Source organism: Juglans regia, chromosome 8 (assembly GCF_001411555.2).
Source record: "Juglans regia cultivar Chandler chromosome 8, Walnut 2.0, whole genome shotgun sequence".
In the NCBI taxonomy this organism is placed as follows: domain Eukaryota; kingdom Viridiplantae; phylum Streptophyta; class Magnoliopsida; order Fagales; family Juglandaceae; genus Juglans; species Juglans regia.
Window position 1 is genome coordinate 29,289,381 of NC_049908.1, and position 17,634 is coordinate 29,307,014.

At 37.7% G+C, this 17,634-nt stretch overlaps 1 protein-coding gene across 2 annotated transcripts in view; it reads left to right on the plus strand.

The window, feature by feature from the left end:
• LOC109004542 (39S ribosomal protein L45, mitochondrial) overlaps positions 1-16,488 on the plus strand; it is a 27,418-nt gene extending 10,930 nt beyond the window's left edge. The window contains exons 4-12 of one of the 2 annotated variants that reach the window (XM_035693278.1): positions 8,826-8,906; positions 9,907-9,989; positions 13,149-13,200; positions 14,306-14,377; positions 14,729-14,797; positions 14,887-14,988; positions 15,090-15,158; positions 15,670-15,726; positions 16,200-16,488. In XM_035693278.1, coding sequence (XP_035549171.1) covers positions 8,826-8,906; positions 9,907-9,989; positions 13,149-13,200; positions 14,306-14,377; positions 14,729-14,797; positions 14,887-14,988; positions 15,090-15,158; positions 15,670-15,726; positions 16,200-16,295 — 681 coding nt within the window. In that variant the 3' untranslated portion in view covers positions 16,296-16,488. Of the gene's footprint in view, positions 1-8,825; positions 8,907-9,906; positions 9,990-13,148; positions 13,201-14,305; positions 14,396-14,728; positions 14,798-14,886; positions 14,989-15,089; positions 15,159-15,669; positions 15,727-16,199 lie in introns of both variants that reach the window. The other variant, XM_018983117.2, reaches the window with a different exon arrangement.
• The last annotated feature ends 1,146 nt before the right edge of the window (positions 16,489-17,634 follow it).

Genomic DNA, 17,634 nt, shown 5'->3' on the forward strand with positions numbered 1-17,634 from the left:
TATCAATGCATACAAAAGAGTGGCGCGGTCAGGACCGACATCACTCTGATGACCAGTAGGATAAAGGTTTGTAAGGACTATCCTACTGAGAATGAGAAACTCGGGGGAAAAACGAGAGGTGAGAATGGGTGTCTTACCATCCCAACTCGAAAAATGACCGATTAAACATTGAACAATGACAGTCGGACTTGGAGGAGAAGTCCGTGTATATGGATAAGTGGGGTTTGCCACTCGCGGGGCATGTAGCAAGTCCGCAACCATGCCCGGAGTCACCCGGAAAACAATGTTCCAGAGACTGACTTCAAAAGAGCCATCATCAGCGATGGCATCAATATTGGAGTAGAACTCCTTAACCAACTCCACAGAAGGAGTGGGATGACCAGTAGTCAAGGCGAGCCACTAGCGAGACTCAAAAATGCGAGGAATTACAGTCTCAGAAAGCTCACCAAGGAGAACTTCCCGCTCAACAATAAGAGAACGGGTGGAAAAATTTTGAGTGTAGAGTTCTCTTGCATGAGGATTGCGAAAATGTGCTTGAGCGGGGGCTGGAGGATTTTGGCGTGAACGAACCCTTCGAGACATGATAGATGCTGGACAAAATCAATGACCGTTAGACAAGGCTAAAGGTAATGTGAAATGCCCAATGCTTGATGAATGCACATGCCTAATTGTGAACCAAGCCAAACTTATGCAATGTTGCTAAAACAATGTCAAAATGCATAATGCACAATGCACATGCCTAATTGTGAACCAAGCCAAACTTATGCAATGTTGCTAAAACAATGTCAAAATGCATAATGCACAATGCACATGCCCACTAACACAATATAACAACCATTTTGCATTTTTGAGCACTTCAAACTCAATTAAGCCAAGATTGGGTTTTAAACCCAATGGAGGTCCCAAGTCTCAATGCCAAACACTATCCCAACACTAGAATAGACAAACATGACCATGGGGATAATGTAGTATCAATGCATGATGAAAATAAGAAATTAAACTTCATTGAAGCATTTTACCGAGCACTTGGAGTGCATCCAAGTACAAACCAAATGAAAAACCCCTTGGGGGTTCTAAGAACCTCCTAAATACAAAGAGAATAGGAATGGACAACCAAGAGGTCCATTCAAACACCAAACAAATCACCAAGAATGCTCCATTTCGGAATCCCCAAATCAAAAGCCCTAAATTCCGAAATGCATGTATATGGAAAATGCATGAAGAAATTCAAGATAAACACCGAAAATGATTGGAGAGAATCAAAGATTAGAGACTTACCGTGATTATAATGTGATTTCTTGAGAGAAATCAAATGAAAACACACGGTGAGAAGAGAGAGATGTCGCGCAAGAAGGGGAAGAAGAAACGGCGCAGAGAGAAAGAAGCAGGCTGGGGAAAAAGAAAGGGGCGCGGGGCATTTTAAAACACTTTCGCTCGAGCGGCTTTTAAGTTCGCTCGAGCGGCTTCCCACAATTTTACTTTTCTGCCTTTAAAAAAAATCAGTGTGATCCAACTATTAATGAGGTTAATTTTTAAATCATTCACACACATCAAATGTAGAAAGGCATCATGTCATTATAAAACACGCAGGTAATAAAAACAAAGTATCACAAGTAATCAAAACAGCCGTGTTGACAAATTCCTTGCTTAATCAAGAAATTTCAACCAAAAGGTGTGAGTGGGGTTGGGCTGTACAAGAAACCATAAGTGTTTGAGAAACTCTTCCATGATGCAGAAAGTCAAACCCAATGCTGCTAGCACCTAGATGCTTCTGTTTGATTATCTGTATCAATGTCAGGATACTTGTTTACCCTTTTCTTTTATCCTTTTTTTTTTTTTAAATATGCAACAACATCCCTTTTTCTTTTTCTTTGTGCAAGGGAACAATAATGAGGTTGTCTAGCCCGTGGTCAATTCTGTGTGTAGGTAGAGTTTCCTAACACTTTTGATTGCCTCCCCAAGAACTCACGGTGGTGAAACGTCGATTGACTAAGCGTGGAGTGAAGTGTGTGAAGCTAGTCACAGATTACAACTGATACTCATGTTTCAAACCTTTGTAAGCCATAGATATATGATACAATTCTCAAAAGACACATGCACCTAGATTTTTAGAATTAACAGCACCAATAACTAAAAATCACAACCATGGAGTGCATGTAAAGGCAGTATTACCCAAAAAGGAATAAGACGATGAATAATCACAAAATAACAAAAATAAAAGAAAGAAGAAAAAAAATGCATGTAATGCATGCAATGCATGTTATGCATGTTTCAACCCTCAGGTCAATGCACAGATACCAATAGCCTTTCTAAGTAATTCAAACCGAAGCCCATCCAAAGGTTTAGTGAAAAGGTCGGCTAGTTGGTGTTCGGTGGGAATGTACTCAAGAGTCACAACACGTGTTTCTACCAGCTCTCGAATAAGATGATGTCTAATGTCAATGTGCTTGGTCCTAGAGTGTTGGACAGGATTTTTTGAAATGTTTATGGCACTAGTATTGTCACAATAAATGCTCATCATACCTTGAGTAATGCCATAGTCACACAACATTTGCTTCATCCACAACAATTGCGTGCAACAGCTGCCTGCAGCAATATATTCAGCCTCAGCCGTGGATAGCGATATGGAGTTTTGCTTCTTGCTCATCCAGGCAATAAGGTTTGTGCCGACATAGAAACACCCACCAGAAGTACTTTTCCTATCATCTGCATTACCTGCCCAGTCAGCATCGGAATAGCCTGCAAGCTCAGTATTAGAGTCTCTAGAATACCAGATCCCATAATTGACTGTCTCATTTACATAGCGAAGTATGCGTTTGATAGCTACTAAATGTGATTCCTTAGGATTGGCTTGAAATCTAGCACAGACCCCAACACTAAAAGCAATGTCTGGTCTACTTGCAGTGAGATACAGTAGACTCCCAATTATGCTCCTATACAAGGATTGCTCAACATTCTTGCCTGACCCATCAGTACTAAGCTTAACACTCGTGCTCATGGGGGTTCTGGCATGGCTTTTCCCATCTAATCCAAATTTTTTGATTAATTCCTTTGCATATTTGGATTGAGATATGAACAACCCATTATCTAACTGTTTCACTTGGAGTCCTAAAAAGAAGGTTAGTTCACCCACCATGCTCATTTCAAATTCATTTTTCATTTCTTCGGCAAACTCAAGAGCCAAGGCGTCAATCGATGATCCAAATACAATGTCATCTACATAGATTTGAGCAACTGTTATGTCTTCTCCAACTTTTCTGATAAACAGTGTTCTGTCAACATTTCCTCTCAGAAAATTGTGATCTTCAAGATATGAAGTAAGCCTCTCATACCAAGCTCTAGGAGCTTGTTTCAAACCATATAAGGCTTTCTTCAACCTATAGACATGATTAGGGTATTTTGGATCATTAAAACCTTTCGGTTGTTCGACGTACACTTCTTCTTGGAGGATCCCATTCAGAAATGCACTCTTGACATCCATTTGATACAGCTTAAAACACATGTGGCATGCAATGCTGAATAATATCCGGATAGATTCAAGTCTAGCAACTGGTGCAAAGGTCTCGTCAAAGTCTATTCCTTCCATTTGTGCATACCCTTGAGCAACCAATCTTGCTTTATTTCTCACTATTGTACCATTCTCATCCGACTTATTCTTAAATATCCACTTAGTACCCACGACATTGTGATTCTCTGGTCTTGGCACCAAGTACCACACATTATTCCTCACAAATTGGTTTATTTCTTCATGCATAGCATTCAACCAATTCTCATCATTTAAGGCTTCTTCGATTCTCTTTGGTTCAATTTGTGAGATGTAGCTTGAGTAAGCCAATTGATTTATCACTTTCCTCCTCAGCCTCATTCCTTCATCTATGTGTCCTATGATGTTATCCTGAGGATGATTTAACTTTACTCTTGAAGAGGGCTCCTTTTGGTAACTCACTTTTTCACTTGAAGAGGTCTCTAAGTTCTGATTCAGTGTACCAAAATCTTCTTGTCCAATTTCACTCGGTGTGTGGGTTAGCTCTTCCTTGTTTAACTCCTCTCCAGGAGCATCATTCACCACCACATTTATGGATTCCATGACGGTTTGGGTGCGTAGATTGTAACACCTATAAGCACGACTGTTTCTGGAATATCCAAGAAAAATTCCCTCATCACTCTTAGGGTCAAACTTAGCTAAGTTTTCCCTATCTCTCAAAATGTAGCATTTACTTCCAAACACCCGGAAGTATTTCACATTAGGTTTCTTTCCTTTCCACATCTCATATGGTGTTTTGGAAGTGTTTGGTCGTGGATAGACTCTATTCACAATATGACATGCTGTGTTCACAGCTTCTCCCCAGAAGTGAGTAGGTACACTTTTGCTGTGAATCATGACCCGTGCCATTTCTTGAATAACTCTGTTTTTTCTTTCGACCACTCCATTTTGTTGCGGAGTGATAGGGGCAGAAAATTCTTGACTGATACCTTCTTCATCACAGAAACTCTCAAGATTTGAGTTTTCAAACTCTCTTCCATGATCACTCCTAATTCTGACTATTGCTTTCCCTTGCTCATTCTGAAGTTTCTTGCACAAAGTTCTAATCACATTAGGAGCTTCACCTTTTTCTCTCAGAAATTCTACCCAGGAGTATCTGGTGAAATCATCTACCATTACCAGTATGTATCTCTTTCCCCCCAAGCTCTCAGTTCTAGAGGGTCCCATCAGATCAATGTGCAGCAACTCTAATGGTCGTTCGGTCAGGATAGCCGTTGTGTTCTTGTGAGCTGTTCTAACTTGTTTTCCCAACTGACATGACCCACAAACAGGAGTCTCTGCTTTACCCAGCTCAGGCAATCCCATCACCATCTCTTTCTTGGCAATCTTAGATAGATTTTTGTGATTCACATGTCCAAGTCTTTGATGCCAGAGGTCAGTAGTTTCACTCTTAGTACTATTGCAACTATACTGAGGTTTAGAGGCAAGGCCATAACAATTATCAGATGTCCTTGTTCCCTGCATCATGCAATTTCCATTATTATCTGAAACAATACACATATCTTTTGAAAAACGGACTTCTGCACCATTGTCACACATTTGGCTTATACTTAGGAGATTTGCTTTTAATCCATCAACAAATAGGACTTCTCTCAAGACGGGTAGTCCAGGTATTTCAATTTCACCCCTTCCTATTATATCAGCTTTTCCCTCATCTCCAAATGTTACTGTTCCACACTTGTACTCCTCAACTGTTTTAAATAGACTTTTATCACCCGACATATGGCGAGAACACCCGCTATCAAGATACCACATGTAGGTGTCTCTGGTGTTTAGAGCAATGTGTGCCACATGGCACGTGTGCATTTTTCCAGTTCTGACCCACATTTTTCTAACTTTGGGAAAGATGTCCTTTTTGCTAGTTGAAAGTTGGTCTATCTTGACATTTAGCATCTCATTTTGTCTAGTTAGGGCCCTGACTTGACTCCAAAGATTTAAATGTCCTCTTCTCGATTCACTATTTCCATCTCTCATAGGATTCCTCCTAAGCTCATAACAATTTGGTCGAATGTGACCAGCCTTACCACAATTATGGCACACGTAATTCTTTTTGTGTTCTCTTTGTCCCCTGAAAGATGAGACATATTTAGGAGCTGTTCTGGGATTTCTATCCATTTTTGGTGAGTACACACTTCTACTTTGAGAGCGTGTATGATGATCATACATGGTGCATCTCTTCAATCTAAAACAGTCTCCTATAACATGACCAGTCTTACCACAGTGGTGACACACAGGGCTTGTATTTCGAACTCTTGATTTATCATGAGACTGAACACCCATTTTTACATGAGAGGATTTCTTACCCTTGTTAGATGGGTTAGCATTCCCTTTTGCAACAGACTCACGAACAAACACAGTTTTCTTCTCATTCTTATAGGAGACTTTTGATGTAGTAGCTGTATCAGATTTCTCTGTATCATATCCTAGTCCACTCCTATCACCAGGAGGCTTTCCTGACCTCAGGATTTCATCCAGCTTTTCTTTCCCAGTGGACACGGATTTCAGTTTATCCTTCAACAGAATCATCTCACTTTCTTGTTTTTTTAATTCCTCTTCTAGAGATACATTCCTCATTTTTAGCTGATCAGTTAGACCAATGGCTTCATTTAATTTGCCTTGAAGCCCTTCATTTTCTCGTTTGCTGAAGTCTATCTCCTCAATGTGCGCTTTGTTGCGTTTTCTCAATTTAACACATTCCTTATACAGCTTCTCGTAGACTTCTTGCAACTGATCTTCATACCCAGATTCATTTCCAGATATGCTCCCATCATCAGACACTGATTCACTACATTGACTTTTGCTGCTAGCAGAGGCAGTGAATGCCATGTAGTTAAGATTTCCTTTTGGCGTAGAGTTATCTGATGATTCACTCGACTCTGACTCACTCTCACTTAAAGATGCAATCTTAGCTCTTTCTTTTGCCTTTTTGTAATTTGCACATTCCAGACGAATGTGTCCAAATCCATGGCATTCATGACACTGCACCTTTGATTGTACCTTGTCTTTATTAGCTTTAGTGTACTTCTCAGTGCTTCTCTCCTTGTTCCCTGAACTCGAGCCTCTATTATATCTCTCAAACTTTTTCTTCTCTGGCCTCTGGTTCTTATTGTTTCTAGCCACAAACATTTTCCTGAACTTCTTAGCATAAAAAGCTATTTCTCTGTCACTCATAGCTGACTCATCAGATGACTCATTTGACTCCTCTCTAATGGTATTGAGGGCTATGGACTTGTGTTTCTTATCCACAGGAAGAGTGTGTTCATATGTTTGCAGAGAGCCTACCAATTCTTCAATTCTCATACTGTCCAGATCTTTACTTTCCTCAATGGCAGTAACTTTAGGACGAAACCTCTCAGGGAGTGATCTGAGAACTTTTCTCACAATTCTATTCTCAGGAATTCTGTCCCCCAAATTAAAACGAGAATTGACGACATCATTTAATTTGGCATAAAAAGCATCAAATGTTTCATCATCCTTCATTCTCAGTTCTTCAAAACTTGTGGTCAGCATTTGAAGTTTAGAATTCTTCACAGCCTTGGTGCCCTCATGGGTGATCTCAAGAATGTCCCAAGCTTCTTTGCAATTCTCACACATGGAGATTCGCTTGAACTCCTCCTGGGACACGGCCATGAAAATCGCATTCAGGCCTTTGCTATTCCAACCACATTCATTAATTTCATCCCTAGAATAATTATCCACACTTTTGGGGGTTTGAACTCCTTCAATAATAGTGACTGGTTCTCTCCATCCCTTTGTTATAGAAACCCATACTCGTTCATCCACAGATTTTAGGAAAGCTCTCATTCGAACTTTCCAATAAGCATAGTTGTTTCCATCAAAATAAGGTGGCGATGTGAGAGATTGAGACTTCTCCATAATAACCACAACAGCAGGATCACACTCAGGAATTTAATCCCAGCGGAGTGAACCCGCTCTGATACCAATTGAAAAAGCAGTGGTTCTACCAATCACTACACCTAGAGGGGGGGTGAATAGGTGTATTCCAATTTTTGTGGTCTTTTCAAAAACAGAAACAAATAAACAGTTAATCAATGAACAAGAATAATTAACACAATGATTTTGGTCACGAAGTGGAAACTCATTTGAAGAACTTCTTCAAATTCTAAAACCACTCCGGGTGTAAGGCACCACCTAAAATCCACTATAGAAAAAGTTCATTACAACCAATATAGAAACACTCACAAAACCTTTGTAGTTTCCTAAACTTGGCTTGCAACATCACGAGTGACCCACTCGATCTCTACACGCATGTAGTGTCGGAACTCCGACCTTCTATAGCTTTCCACGAGAACCTCTCGATCTCTGCATCAACAGCAGCTCCGGAAACCTTCCGGCCAACAAAACGTCCACTTCAATGGACTTTGAAAGAGGTTTGATTTTGAGAGTGGTGTGGTGGATTAGTGTTTGTCCAAAAGAGATTCACAAGGTGAGGAATAGGTTTCTCTCTTTGGCTCTTGAAACACTTAAGGTTTTGCTCTGTTTTTCCACACCACACAACAGAAATGATCTGTTATATTTATAGTCCCAGCAAGTCACGGCGCCCAAAGCATGAATTTTAGGTTGTCTTTGAACATTGGCTCGAGCGAGGTGTCGAGCGAAGGTCGAGCGCACGTTATCTTCTGAAACCGCTCGAGCGAGGTGTCGAGCGAACATCTCTGGATGTCTCTGGACGGGTTCCGCTCGAGCGCCACGTCGAGCGCACATCGAGCGAACCACTCTGGATGAGTTCTGCTCGAGCGCCACGTCAAGCTCACCTCGAGCGAACCGCTCTGTCTTGGTTCCGCTCGAGCGCCAAGTCGAGCGCATATCGAGCGAACCACTCTGGATGGGTTCAGCTCGAGCGTTACGTCAAGCTCACCTCGAGCGAACCACTCTGTCTTGGTTCCGCTCGAGCGCCATGTCGAGCGCCAATCGAGCGAACCTCTCTGGAAGGTTTCGCTCGAGCGCTGGAATGTCGAGCGCCAGTCGAGCCATGTTGAGCATACTTCAATATTTTTCATGTACTAATGCATCAACACTTGTTACAACTCAACTTTACATAGGTTTTCACAAGAATATGCCAATTGAACACATTTTTCCCTCAACATACACATCGGCTGTTACATCTATAATCCAAGAGTAAAGATGTTTAAGACTAATTATATTAAGAAAAAGGTGTAAGATTGTATCCTGTCCTTCCACAAGGATTGTGGGCTGAGGTCATGTTGTCTAAATGAGAGTCTGTTTGTATTCATCAAGTATCTATTTTTGTTTATTTTAGGCTGCTGAATTTTTGACAGTCTCCAACAACATGAGGTTGTTATCAACACAAACAAAAGCCCCTCCACAAGCACGACAGATGGTGCGTTTTCTTTACTCTTTAGTAATTCATAGTCTAATTCATTCTTCTTGGCATGATTGCAAAATCGTGGCTAATTCTTATTTGATTACAAACTGCTATGCTCAAAGTTTTAGTTTGTAAATATTATATTTGATCTAAATCTAGACAAAGGATAAAACCGGTTGGACATGCAAGATATACAAAACTGCAGAGAAAGAATAAAATATTAGGGAGGAAACATCAAATTCATGAGAACAAGAGTGTGCAAATTAAGTTGTAGCATTTTCCCTTCACCTTAAGGGTAGGAGATGTGAATCCTCAAGTGGTTCTTTTATGGCCTGTTTGGTTTGGATTTCTCAAGCTAAATAAATTTAAAATCTGATTAATTTTTTTTTACCTTTTTATACGAAAAAATGATTTCCTAAACGTAAGTATAAGAGATTTTTAAAAAGCCATGGACTTAAGTGACCGGTCAAAAAAAAAAAAAAATCCATGGGAGTGAGTGTAGAATTGTAGTTGTATATTAGGAGTCACTGACAACTTTTCTTCCTTGCTTACATACAAATTTCTTTCAAGTTTCTTCTTGAACATGCATATTGTTTTGAAATTTGCTTTCTTAATATCTATCACTTTTAGGCTTAGCATCTTAGTAATCAGATTGAGTGATTATGCTCTATGCTGTTGTAACTAAGAGATGAAAAACCTTATCAATGGTGCTCTCCTTTCAGTGAGCACAAATGTCACTTCTTTTCAATCCCAAATGTTGTTATGGAATCCTCTTAAATCCAATTAGTATGGCTGGGCATATATTTCTCTCCCAATTTTTTGACATTGCAAGTGCAAGGATAGAATTTGAGTTTATTTTTTGTTAATTTTTTGTCGGGTCTTGGCAACTCATCAATTGGTTATAGGTTTACTTGTTAGTTAAAAATCATATTAAAAATTCTTTTGAGATAACTGCCTTCATTCTTCTAATATGCAATGCAAATTTGATGACATGCTTATGGTATTGCTTTTGTAGGGAGCTCTTAAAGTATCAATGCTAAGTCCTGGAATCATTTATGAACCTTATGCACCTCGTGAACCAATATCATTTTGGAAGAGGTTAGATTTAAAAGTGTTTTAAAACCTTAATCAAGCTTATAGCTCTAAAAACTCTTGTGGAACAGCATATAGATTGTTTATGGTACATGTTTGAATCTAATTGACAGAACTTTTTGTTTTTTTTTTTTATGTCGGGGAACCTCTCCAAGGTAGGGCCTTTTGGACCCATCCCTGTAGAGTTAACCCAGGTCCTATGCACCGCACCCTCAGAAGTTTTCTTACACGAAACTGATAGCAACTCTAGATAGGTCTTGTGAGGTTGCATGATATTTGTGTGCACACGATTAATTACAAATTTCATTATACACTAGTTATTTAAGGTAAAATTTGCTTATGGAACGGAAACCTAAAGGCCCTAGCATGTTGGAATAGGCAGCACAATAGCTCTCAGTTGGCAGCGGCATGGAGGATGATTCCTTTGTGTTTAATGTGGTGTTTATGGAAGGAAAGAAATGAGAGGTGCTTCAACGACAAGGAGCGAACTGTTGAGGATATTTGGAAATTGTTTGTGTCTTCTTTGCTGCAATGGTCTTTGGCTATTGTTCTTAAGGGAGGGAATGCTCATGAGTTTTTGTTTTCTTTTCAGGTTTCTAGAATGTAATTAGGTGTTTCTTTTATATACTTCTTGTGTACATAGGCTTCGCCTAGTTTCATTCAATAAAGTTCTTACTTACAAAAAATAAAAAACATAAAGGCCCTACCCATAAGGAGGACTGGGTGTTTATATATTGAAATGACTTTTTGAAAAGTATATATACTGAATGATATATCATAGTCAAGGTGAAAGTATAAAGGTGGCAAACTTACTCTGATTAAAAGCATTCTTTCTAATTTACCCACCTATTTATTTTCTCTGCTCCCTCTCCCTCATAAAGGTGGTCAACTGTATAGAGAAGTTGCAACGAGACTTCTTGTGGAGTGGATTGGAGGAAGAGTTCAAATTTCATTTGGTTAATTGGTCACTTGTATGTACCCCAATTTCTGGGGGTGGCTTGGGGATTCATAACTTGACGAAATTCAACCAAGCCTTATTATGTAAATAGTTGTGGAGGTATCAAAACGAAAGGGGGGCCCTATGGAAGTCCATTATAGATTCATAGTTTGGGGAGGCTTGGGGAGGATGGTGCCCGAATGAGGTACGTGGCACATATGGAGTGGGTTTGTGGAAATACATTAGGAGATCTTTCGAAGACATGAACATATTGTGGTGGGTGATGGCTCTCGTATCAGATTTTGGTATGACAAATGGTGGTGTGAATGTAGCTTCCAAGATGTATTCCCTGCTATTTTTGAGATCGCACGAGTAAAGGATGTTGCGATAGCCGATCTCTTGGTCTTTTCTAGTAGCTCCCCTCAATGGAATGTATAATTCATTAGGGCTGCTGACGACTGGGAGATGGAGACTATCATAGAGTTCAATGAGGCATTGTATTCTGTAAGCATGATAGAGGGTACCACGTATAAGTTGAGTTGGAGCCCCTCCAAGAAAGGTAAATTCACGGTCAAATCGTTTTACCAAGTTCTAACGAGCCCTGGAATGACTATGTTCCCATGAAAGAGCATATGACAGAAGAAAGCTCATTCAAAAGCAGCTTTTTTCGTATGAACAACATCTCTGGACGAGATCCATACCATAGATAACTTAAGGAAATATCGGGTAATGGTGTTGGACTGATGTTTTATGTGTAAGAAGCATGGTGAATTAGTAAATCACTTGTTTTTACACTGCGAGGTGGACCGGACCATGTGGGATGATTTTTTCGTGAGAACTGGATTGTCATGGGTCATAACTCTTAGACTGGTGGATTTCCTTGCAAGTTGGAGAGGCCTCTGAGGCAACTCACAAGTGGCAACGATCTGGAAAATGGTTCTTATATGCATGTGTTGGTGCATTCGGCGGGAGATAAATGATAGAAGCTTCGAAGATCATGAGAGAACAATGAATGAGCTCAAAGCTTTCTTTTTCAAAACTTTGTTCTTATGGGTGGGGTTATTGTTTGTAATGGACTATATGTCCATGATCTTCTTTTTTCGATTGTAAACTCTAATTAGTAATTCTCATGTATATTCTCTGTGTACTTGGGCTTTGCCTACTTCTATGAATAAAATTTCTTGATTACATATATAAAAAAAAAATATAAAAAGAAATTATTATAATAAAGTTCAGGTGTCAAGCATTTAACATGATCATGAATTTGAAATCACCCATACTGTTTTTGGATTCCTCTGTGCTGAAGTTTTCTTCTTTTGTTAACAAATTATGAATTAAAAAAAAGGATCAATTGGACATAAGATTTACTACAAGAGTGAATTTATACAAATTCAATGAGTGCATGGGGATATTGAGAGGCGTTAGTAAAGAAGGACATGATCAATGTTAGGGTTGAGCTAAAATCCGAAAATCCGATTCCGAATCCCACTCCACACCGTCAAAGTCAGAGCTCCGACAAAACGGAGTCAAAGTTGAATTTTAATTTTTTTTTTGATTTTCTAGTAAGAGTCGGAGGTGTTGTCTAACCGACTCCAACTTTACCCTCCGACTCCGGCTCCAATATTGTACATATGTTATAAAAATATATATTATTTGTAGATTTATTACATATACTAGTATAGTTATATAATTATATAACTAGAATTTATATAGTTAAATTAAATAATATACTAGTATGAGCTGATTATTATAAAATAATATACTTATGCTATAATATAAATAGACTAATAGTTAGTATATGTAAATATCGTAGTATTACTACCATACATAATCAAGTATAGAAATGAGTTAGACACTAGTATAGAAATAAGTCTAGTATAATAAGTTAATAACATGTAATTGGACACTTGAAATAATCTAGTATGGTATTAAGTTATAAATAAGTTAGACACTCGTAACATGTAATTAGATACAATAGTACAAGAAATAAGTCTAATATAATAAGTTAACAAGACGTAATACTATAGTATAATAGCATGTAATTATACATGTAAATCAGCAGTGATTTAGTTTTGGTTATATTTTAGTAAACTTGAAATTTGAAAGCCCACAAAAAAATATCTGTAAAGTCTTGTTTAAAAAGGGGCTAAATATGAAGCATTTTATTCTAGTAATCATAAAGCATCTATTTCCCTCCTGTTCAGACTTTTCATGTTTTCATGCATCAGATGGTTCACAAGAACTGGCTGGAAAAGAACAAAAGAGGACATTATTCTAGAGGTGACATTATCATGTGCCGCTTCTAATTAGTTGAGACTTTGCCTGTCATATATTTCAACCTTTTTCCTGGATATATCCTTGCTACATGTTTCTATCGTAGTAAACAGGTGTGACCATAAAAGATTGCCATATTCTTGTGTTCCCTTTTTCCCATTCATTTTCTTGTTTATTATTATGCAATAATAGCCCTGGATGCAATCCTCCTTTTGGTCCCATCCGCTAGCTGCAATGGTTTTTGTACCTTGTACTGGTTACAAAACCAGTTGAAGTTTGGGAAGTGAGATGAGTTGAGAACATCTCATCTCATCTAAAAACTTCTCATAATTTCCTTCCCAAACATCATTCAAATATAAAACATTTTTCAATTTCTCAAATCTTCAACTTTCATCCAATAATTACCTAATCATTACAACTTCCAAACTAAACACAAAAACCAATACAACTTTTTCAAATTTCAAAACAAAAATAATATTAAAAAATAAATATTTAAACAATTTTTTAACTTTATAATATTTTTATTCAACATTTTCTTTCTCCTTTCCCAAAATCCAATAAAGCATCTTAATTCAAATCATTTTACCACTATTCACAAATCATTTACTACTATTCACAAAATTCTCATCTCATCTCATTACTCAAACATGACACAAGTGGATATTCTTTTAGAGTTGAAACACATGAATGCCTACTTATGGTGAGTTATTTGTACTTTTGTAAGTTATATTTCAATTTATTTGGAAGTTCTGTTGAGGCTACTTGTTTTCCTTCTAACATGCTGGAGTTTGTATCCACTTAAATATCACGTGTTCTTTAAATTGTTTTTTTAAGTCCACCCCGCCCCCCTAATCTCTGGTCTAGAGTAAGAGCTTTATACATTACCCTTGCACTCCCTTTCAATGGCATGTGTGTTCCACGAAGTTGTGATGCTCTTTGCACAATGGGTGGCTGCTTACAAGTTTCTTTATTTGGATTTGGATTTTTATTTAATGTCTAGTTATGGAAATTTGAATTAGTTATGGGTAAGAAAGCAGATTATGCAAGGCCATGGGTGAGTATTTGCTGTCAACTGAAGTGCATTGTCAATTTTTTTATATTTTATTCTCAGCTTAAAAGTGCCTATGCCATTTCCAAATTAAGGAAATCTGGATACTCAAAGCAGAAGTTTTATACTGAGGCTGTAAGTTTGTACAAGGAGGTATACTTTTGTTACGTTCTTGACTTTTGACTTGCCATTACATTTCTACTGGTTTTTTCTGCAATTCTATTCAAAATATTTGAGTCTTTGCAATTTAGAAAGTTTACGGTAAGCATGCTTTTTAGAAAGAAAGGACTTTATAAAAAAAATACTTCTTAAAAGGAAAGGTTTGGAAGAAGGCAAAACAAAAAGGAATGTTTGTTGCAAACTGAAACTAACATGGGAATGTGATCCATTACTCCAGTGTTTGATACAGAATATATAGGCAAATAATTTGAGTTCTCATATATCTGGTTATTGAATTTTCTGTGCCCAATGCTGAGTTTTTCCCAGATAAACACTCTAATGGCAAATGGTGACAAAACATCATTAAGGAAAGCAGTTACGGAGAAAATGTACTCTGTAAGCTTCTTTTCCATTGACCTGCTATAACAATTATTACATGAATTATAAATTTAAACTTGAGATGTTATTTCCAATATTTGTATTAGGCACTCAAGAATGAAATCAAGCAAAGAGAATCCATGTGGAGTAAGGTCTATTGGGAAATGGTTGAACCAGTCATTAAGATACGAACTTTGCGAGCTCGTCTGGCAAGTACTTTCGTTATTGATTTTTAGGACAGTTTAAACATTTTTTTACATTAAATTTATAGGTTGCCTTTTTTTTTTTTTTTTTTTAATTTTAATTACAGATTGGCGTTGATCGAAATGACGTCAACAAGGTTTTCATTCAACTTACACTTGAGTTTCTTACAAAGCAGGTGAACTTTATGCATTTAAGATTTCCGTATCTTTTTATTATGTTGTATAAGTCTGTTGTTTACTGAAGTCTGTATTTTATAATCTATATCCACCATGTGGGTGTAATCTAACCTATGTGAGAAACACCTTCGTTCTGGTTTTGACAGTTTTGTGCAAGTTTGTGATCATTTGTTGTTGGCAAAGCGGGTGTTGATATGTGAGTTTGGGGTGACTAAAGTGTAAAATATATGAGGCATACAAATCGGTTTGGTGTATGATAAGTCTAATCACTTGCTATTTTCCATAGAACTTAATGGTGCTATTTCTATGCTGTTGTTTTGTGTTATGACATAATATATACTTTGTCTGACAATATTCCCACAAGAGGTAAATCATACGTAATAGTGCAACCGAGTTTTACACAATCTGTGGTTTGGTTTCACCATCCACATATATTTTTCCTAGGTTATTGATATACATTGATCTATCAAGAACTATGTAAAATTCTCAGTTACGTGTGTGTTCCTACAGAAGTTTGAAGCCTATGATTCAGGAGGTGCTGTCGTAGCTGGAGATAAATCAAAGGAGGTAATATTAATAAAGTGGTCCTGCCAAATTTATGTATCAATCCCATTTTAGCTCTCTTGGATTTTGTAGAGTGGCTAAGCATCCTGGGCTCAGACATGCTATGTCTAACATACATTAATTTGAGCAATGATAACTACAAATTTTTTTTATCGCAGCACAGTTTGTGATCATTACAAAGCATTAATAGATGGTCAATTGATCCATTGCAGGCAACCCTTGTACGCATGTATTAACACTTGTTAGAACATTATAAAATGAATAAATTCATCATTTTCTATTTATTTAAACCTTTGGAACAGTTAGTAATATTACAGAGTATCAGAACAGTTAAATGATAGTTTAAACTGAAAACAGTTCGAATATTCTGTTCATAGTGTCAGATGTAATGCAACTTTTCACTTGTTATTTCACGTTTCCTTTTTTGACATATTTAGTATCCATTCCCGACACTCTCCAATACTTATGTCATTCAGGTCCTTGTCCGTGATATCTGGATATTTGAGAAATCTCTCTTTCATTCTGGAGCTTATTGGCGTCTCTGTGGGCGGATTTCACAGAAATCTCCTTGATTGAAGTCTGAGATCGACCATGCTGATGAGGATGCTTAACTGATGCTACTCAATTTTGTTCTCTGAACTTAATAAAAATCTATGGGGTCTATTAAACAGATGGATTTCCCTGCTTGATGAATTCATTTTATCAGATAAACTCAGCAAGGAATAAATGAAATGAGGACACAGTCCACATCTGTCCTTCGCCACAGTCTGTGAGTTGTTTCCAAAGCTATGAGATTCATAGCAATGTAATACTTCCAAACAAGGAATCCTTTTGTGTTGTAGGGAATGTATAGACAATCCTTTAGCAGAATGTCGAGATTCATCAGTACAAATGGAAAGGTTACATACACAAGAACTTTTCTATGTTCATAGGATGGATGGCCTTTCCATCAAGAATTGCCACTGATCATTATTCATTTCCAAATTTCATCCGTGGTTAGCTTTAAAAGATCAATTGAAGTTGCATTGGTGGCATTTGCATTAGTTATTGTTTTATGTGGAACTGCTTCTTTGGTCTCTATCCTTAGCTGGGCCAGAGGCTTCCCGAGTGAGTGTGCAATATGGGAAGGATGTATTCAGCAAAAGAAAAAAAAAATATATATATTGGAAAGATGTGTCTGAATGTGTTTAACAGTGATAGGTCTGCGATGGGGCCTATCAAACGGACCCATGACACGATTATGAATCAAGTTTTGCAGGGAATTCTCTCTCTCTCTCTCTCGCTCTCCTCCTCCGCAATGTGCCTACAGGGAATCTCTGATTGGTGGTTGTAAATTCAGTGGTCGGTGCCCGATTTGGAATTTTCCGGGACATAAAGATGTGGAAAGCATAAAATGTCAATGGAAATGGCTTGGAGCTTTACCTAACAATGCCAACACAAAGAACCGTTGGAATAAACTTGAGAATCACCACCCTTACCACTTATACCAAAGTTCCCCCCTTTTGTCTCGTGTGTTTATTACGTTTTGTCCTTCGCACAATTTCCTCGAGTCATACTTTTATTATTATTATTATTATTATTGTTGTTGTTGTTGTTGTTGATATTGAATATCCCTCTCAAGAATTGAAAATGAGTAAGAATCTAAGTGGGACCTTTTGATTTTTGTTTTCATTCTCTTAAAAAAAAAAAAAACAATGTTACTATTCACATATTTGATTTTGTCATTTTGAATCACATATGATAGAAAAATTCTAAACCTAGGCATAGACTCACGTATGTCTGCGAACGACATCTTATGTGGAGGCAAACACACCGTTTTGAAGTAAATAAAACGGTTCGTTTAAAAATAGCCGAAATTGTATAAATTTTCTTCAAACGGTGTGTTTTATATTTGTGTTTTTTGGTTTCTCT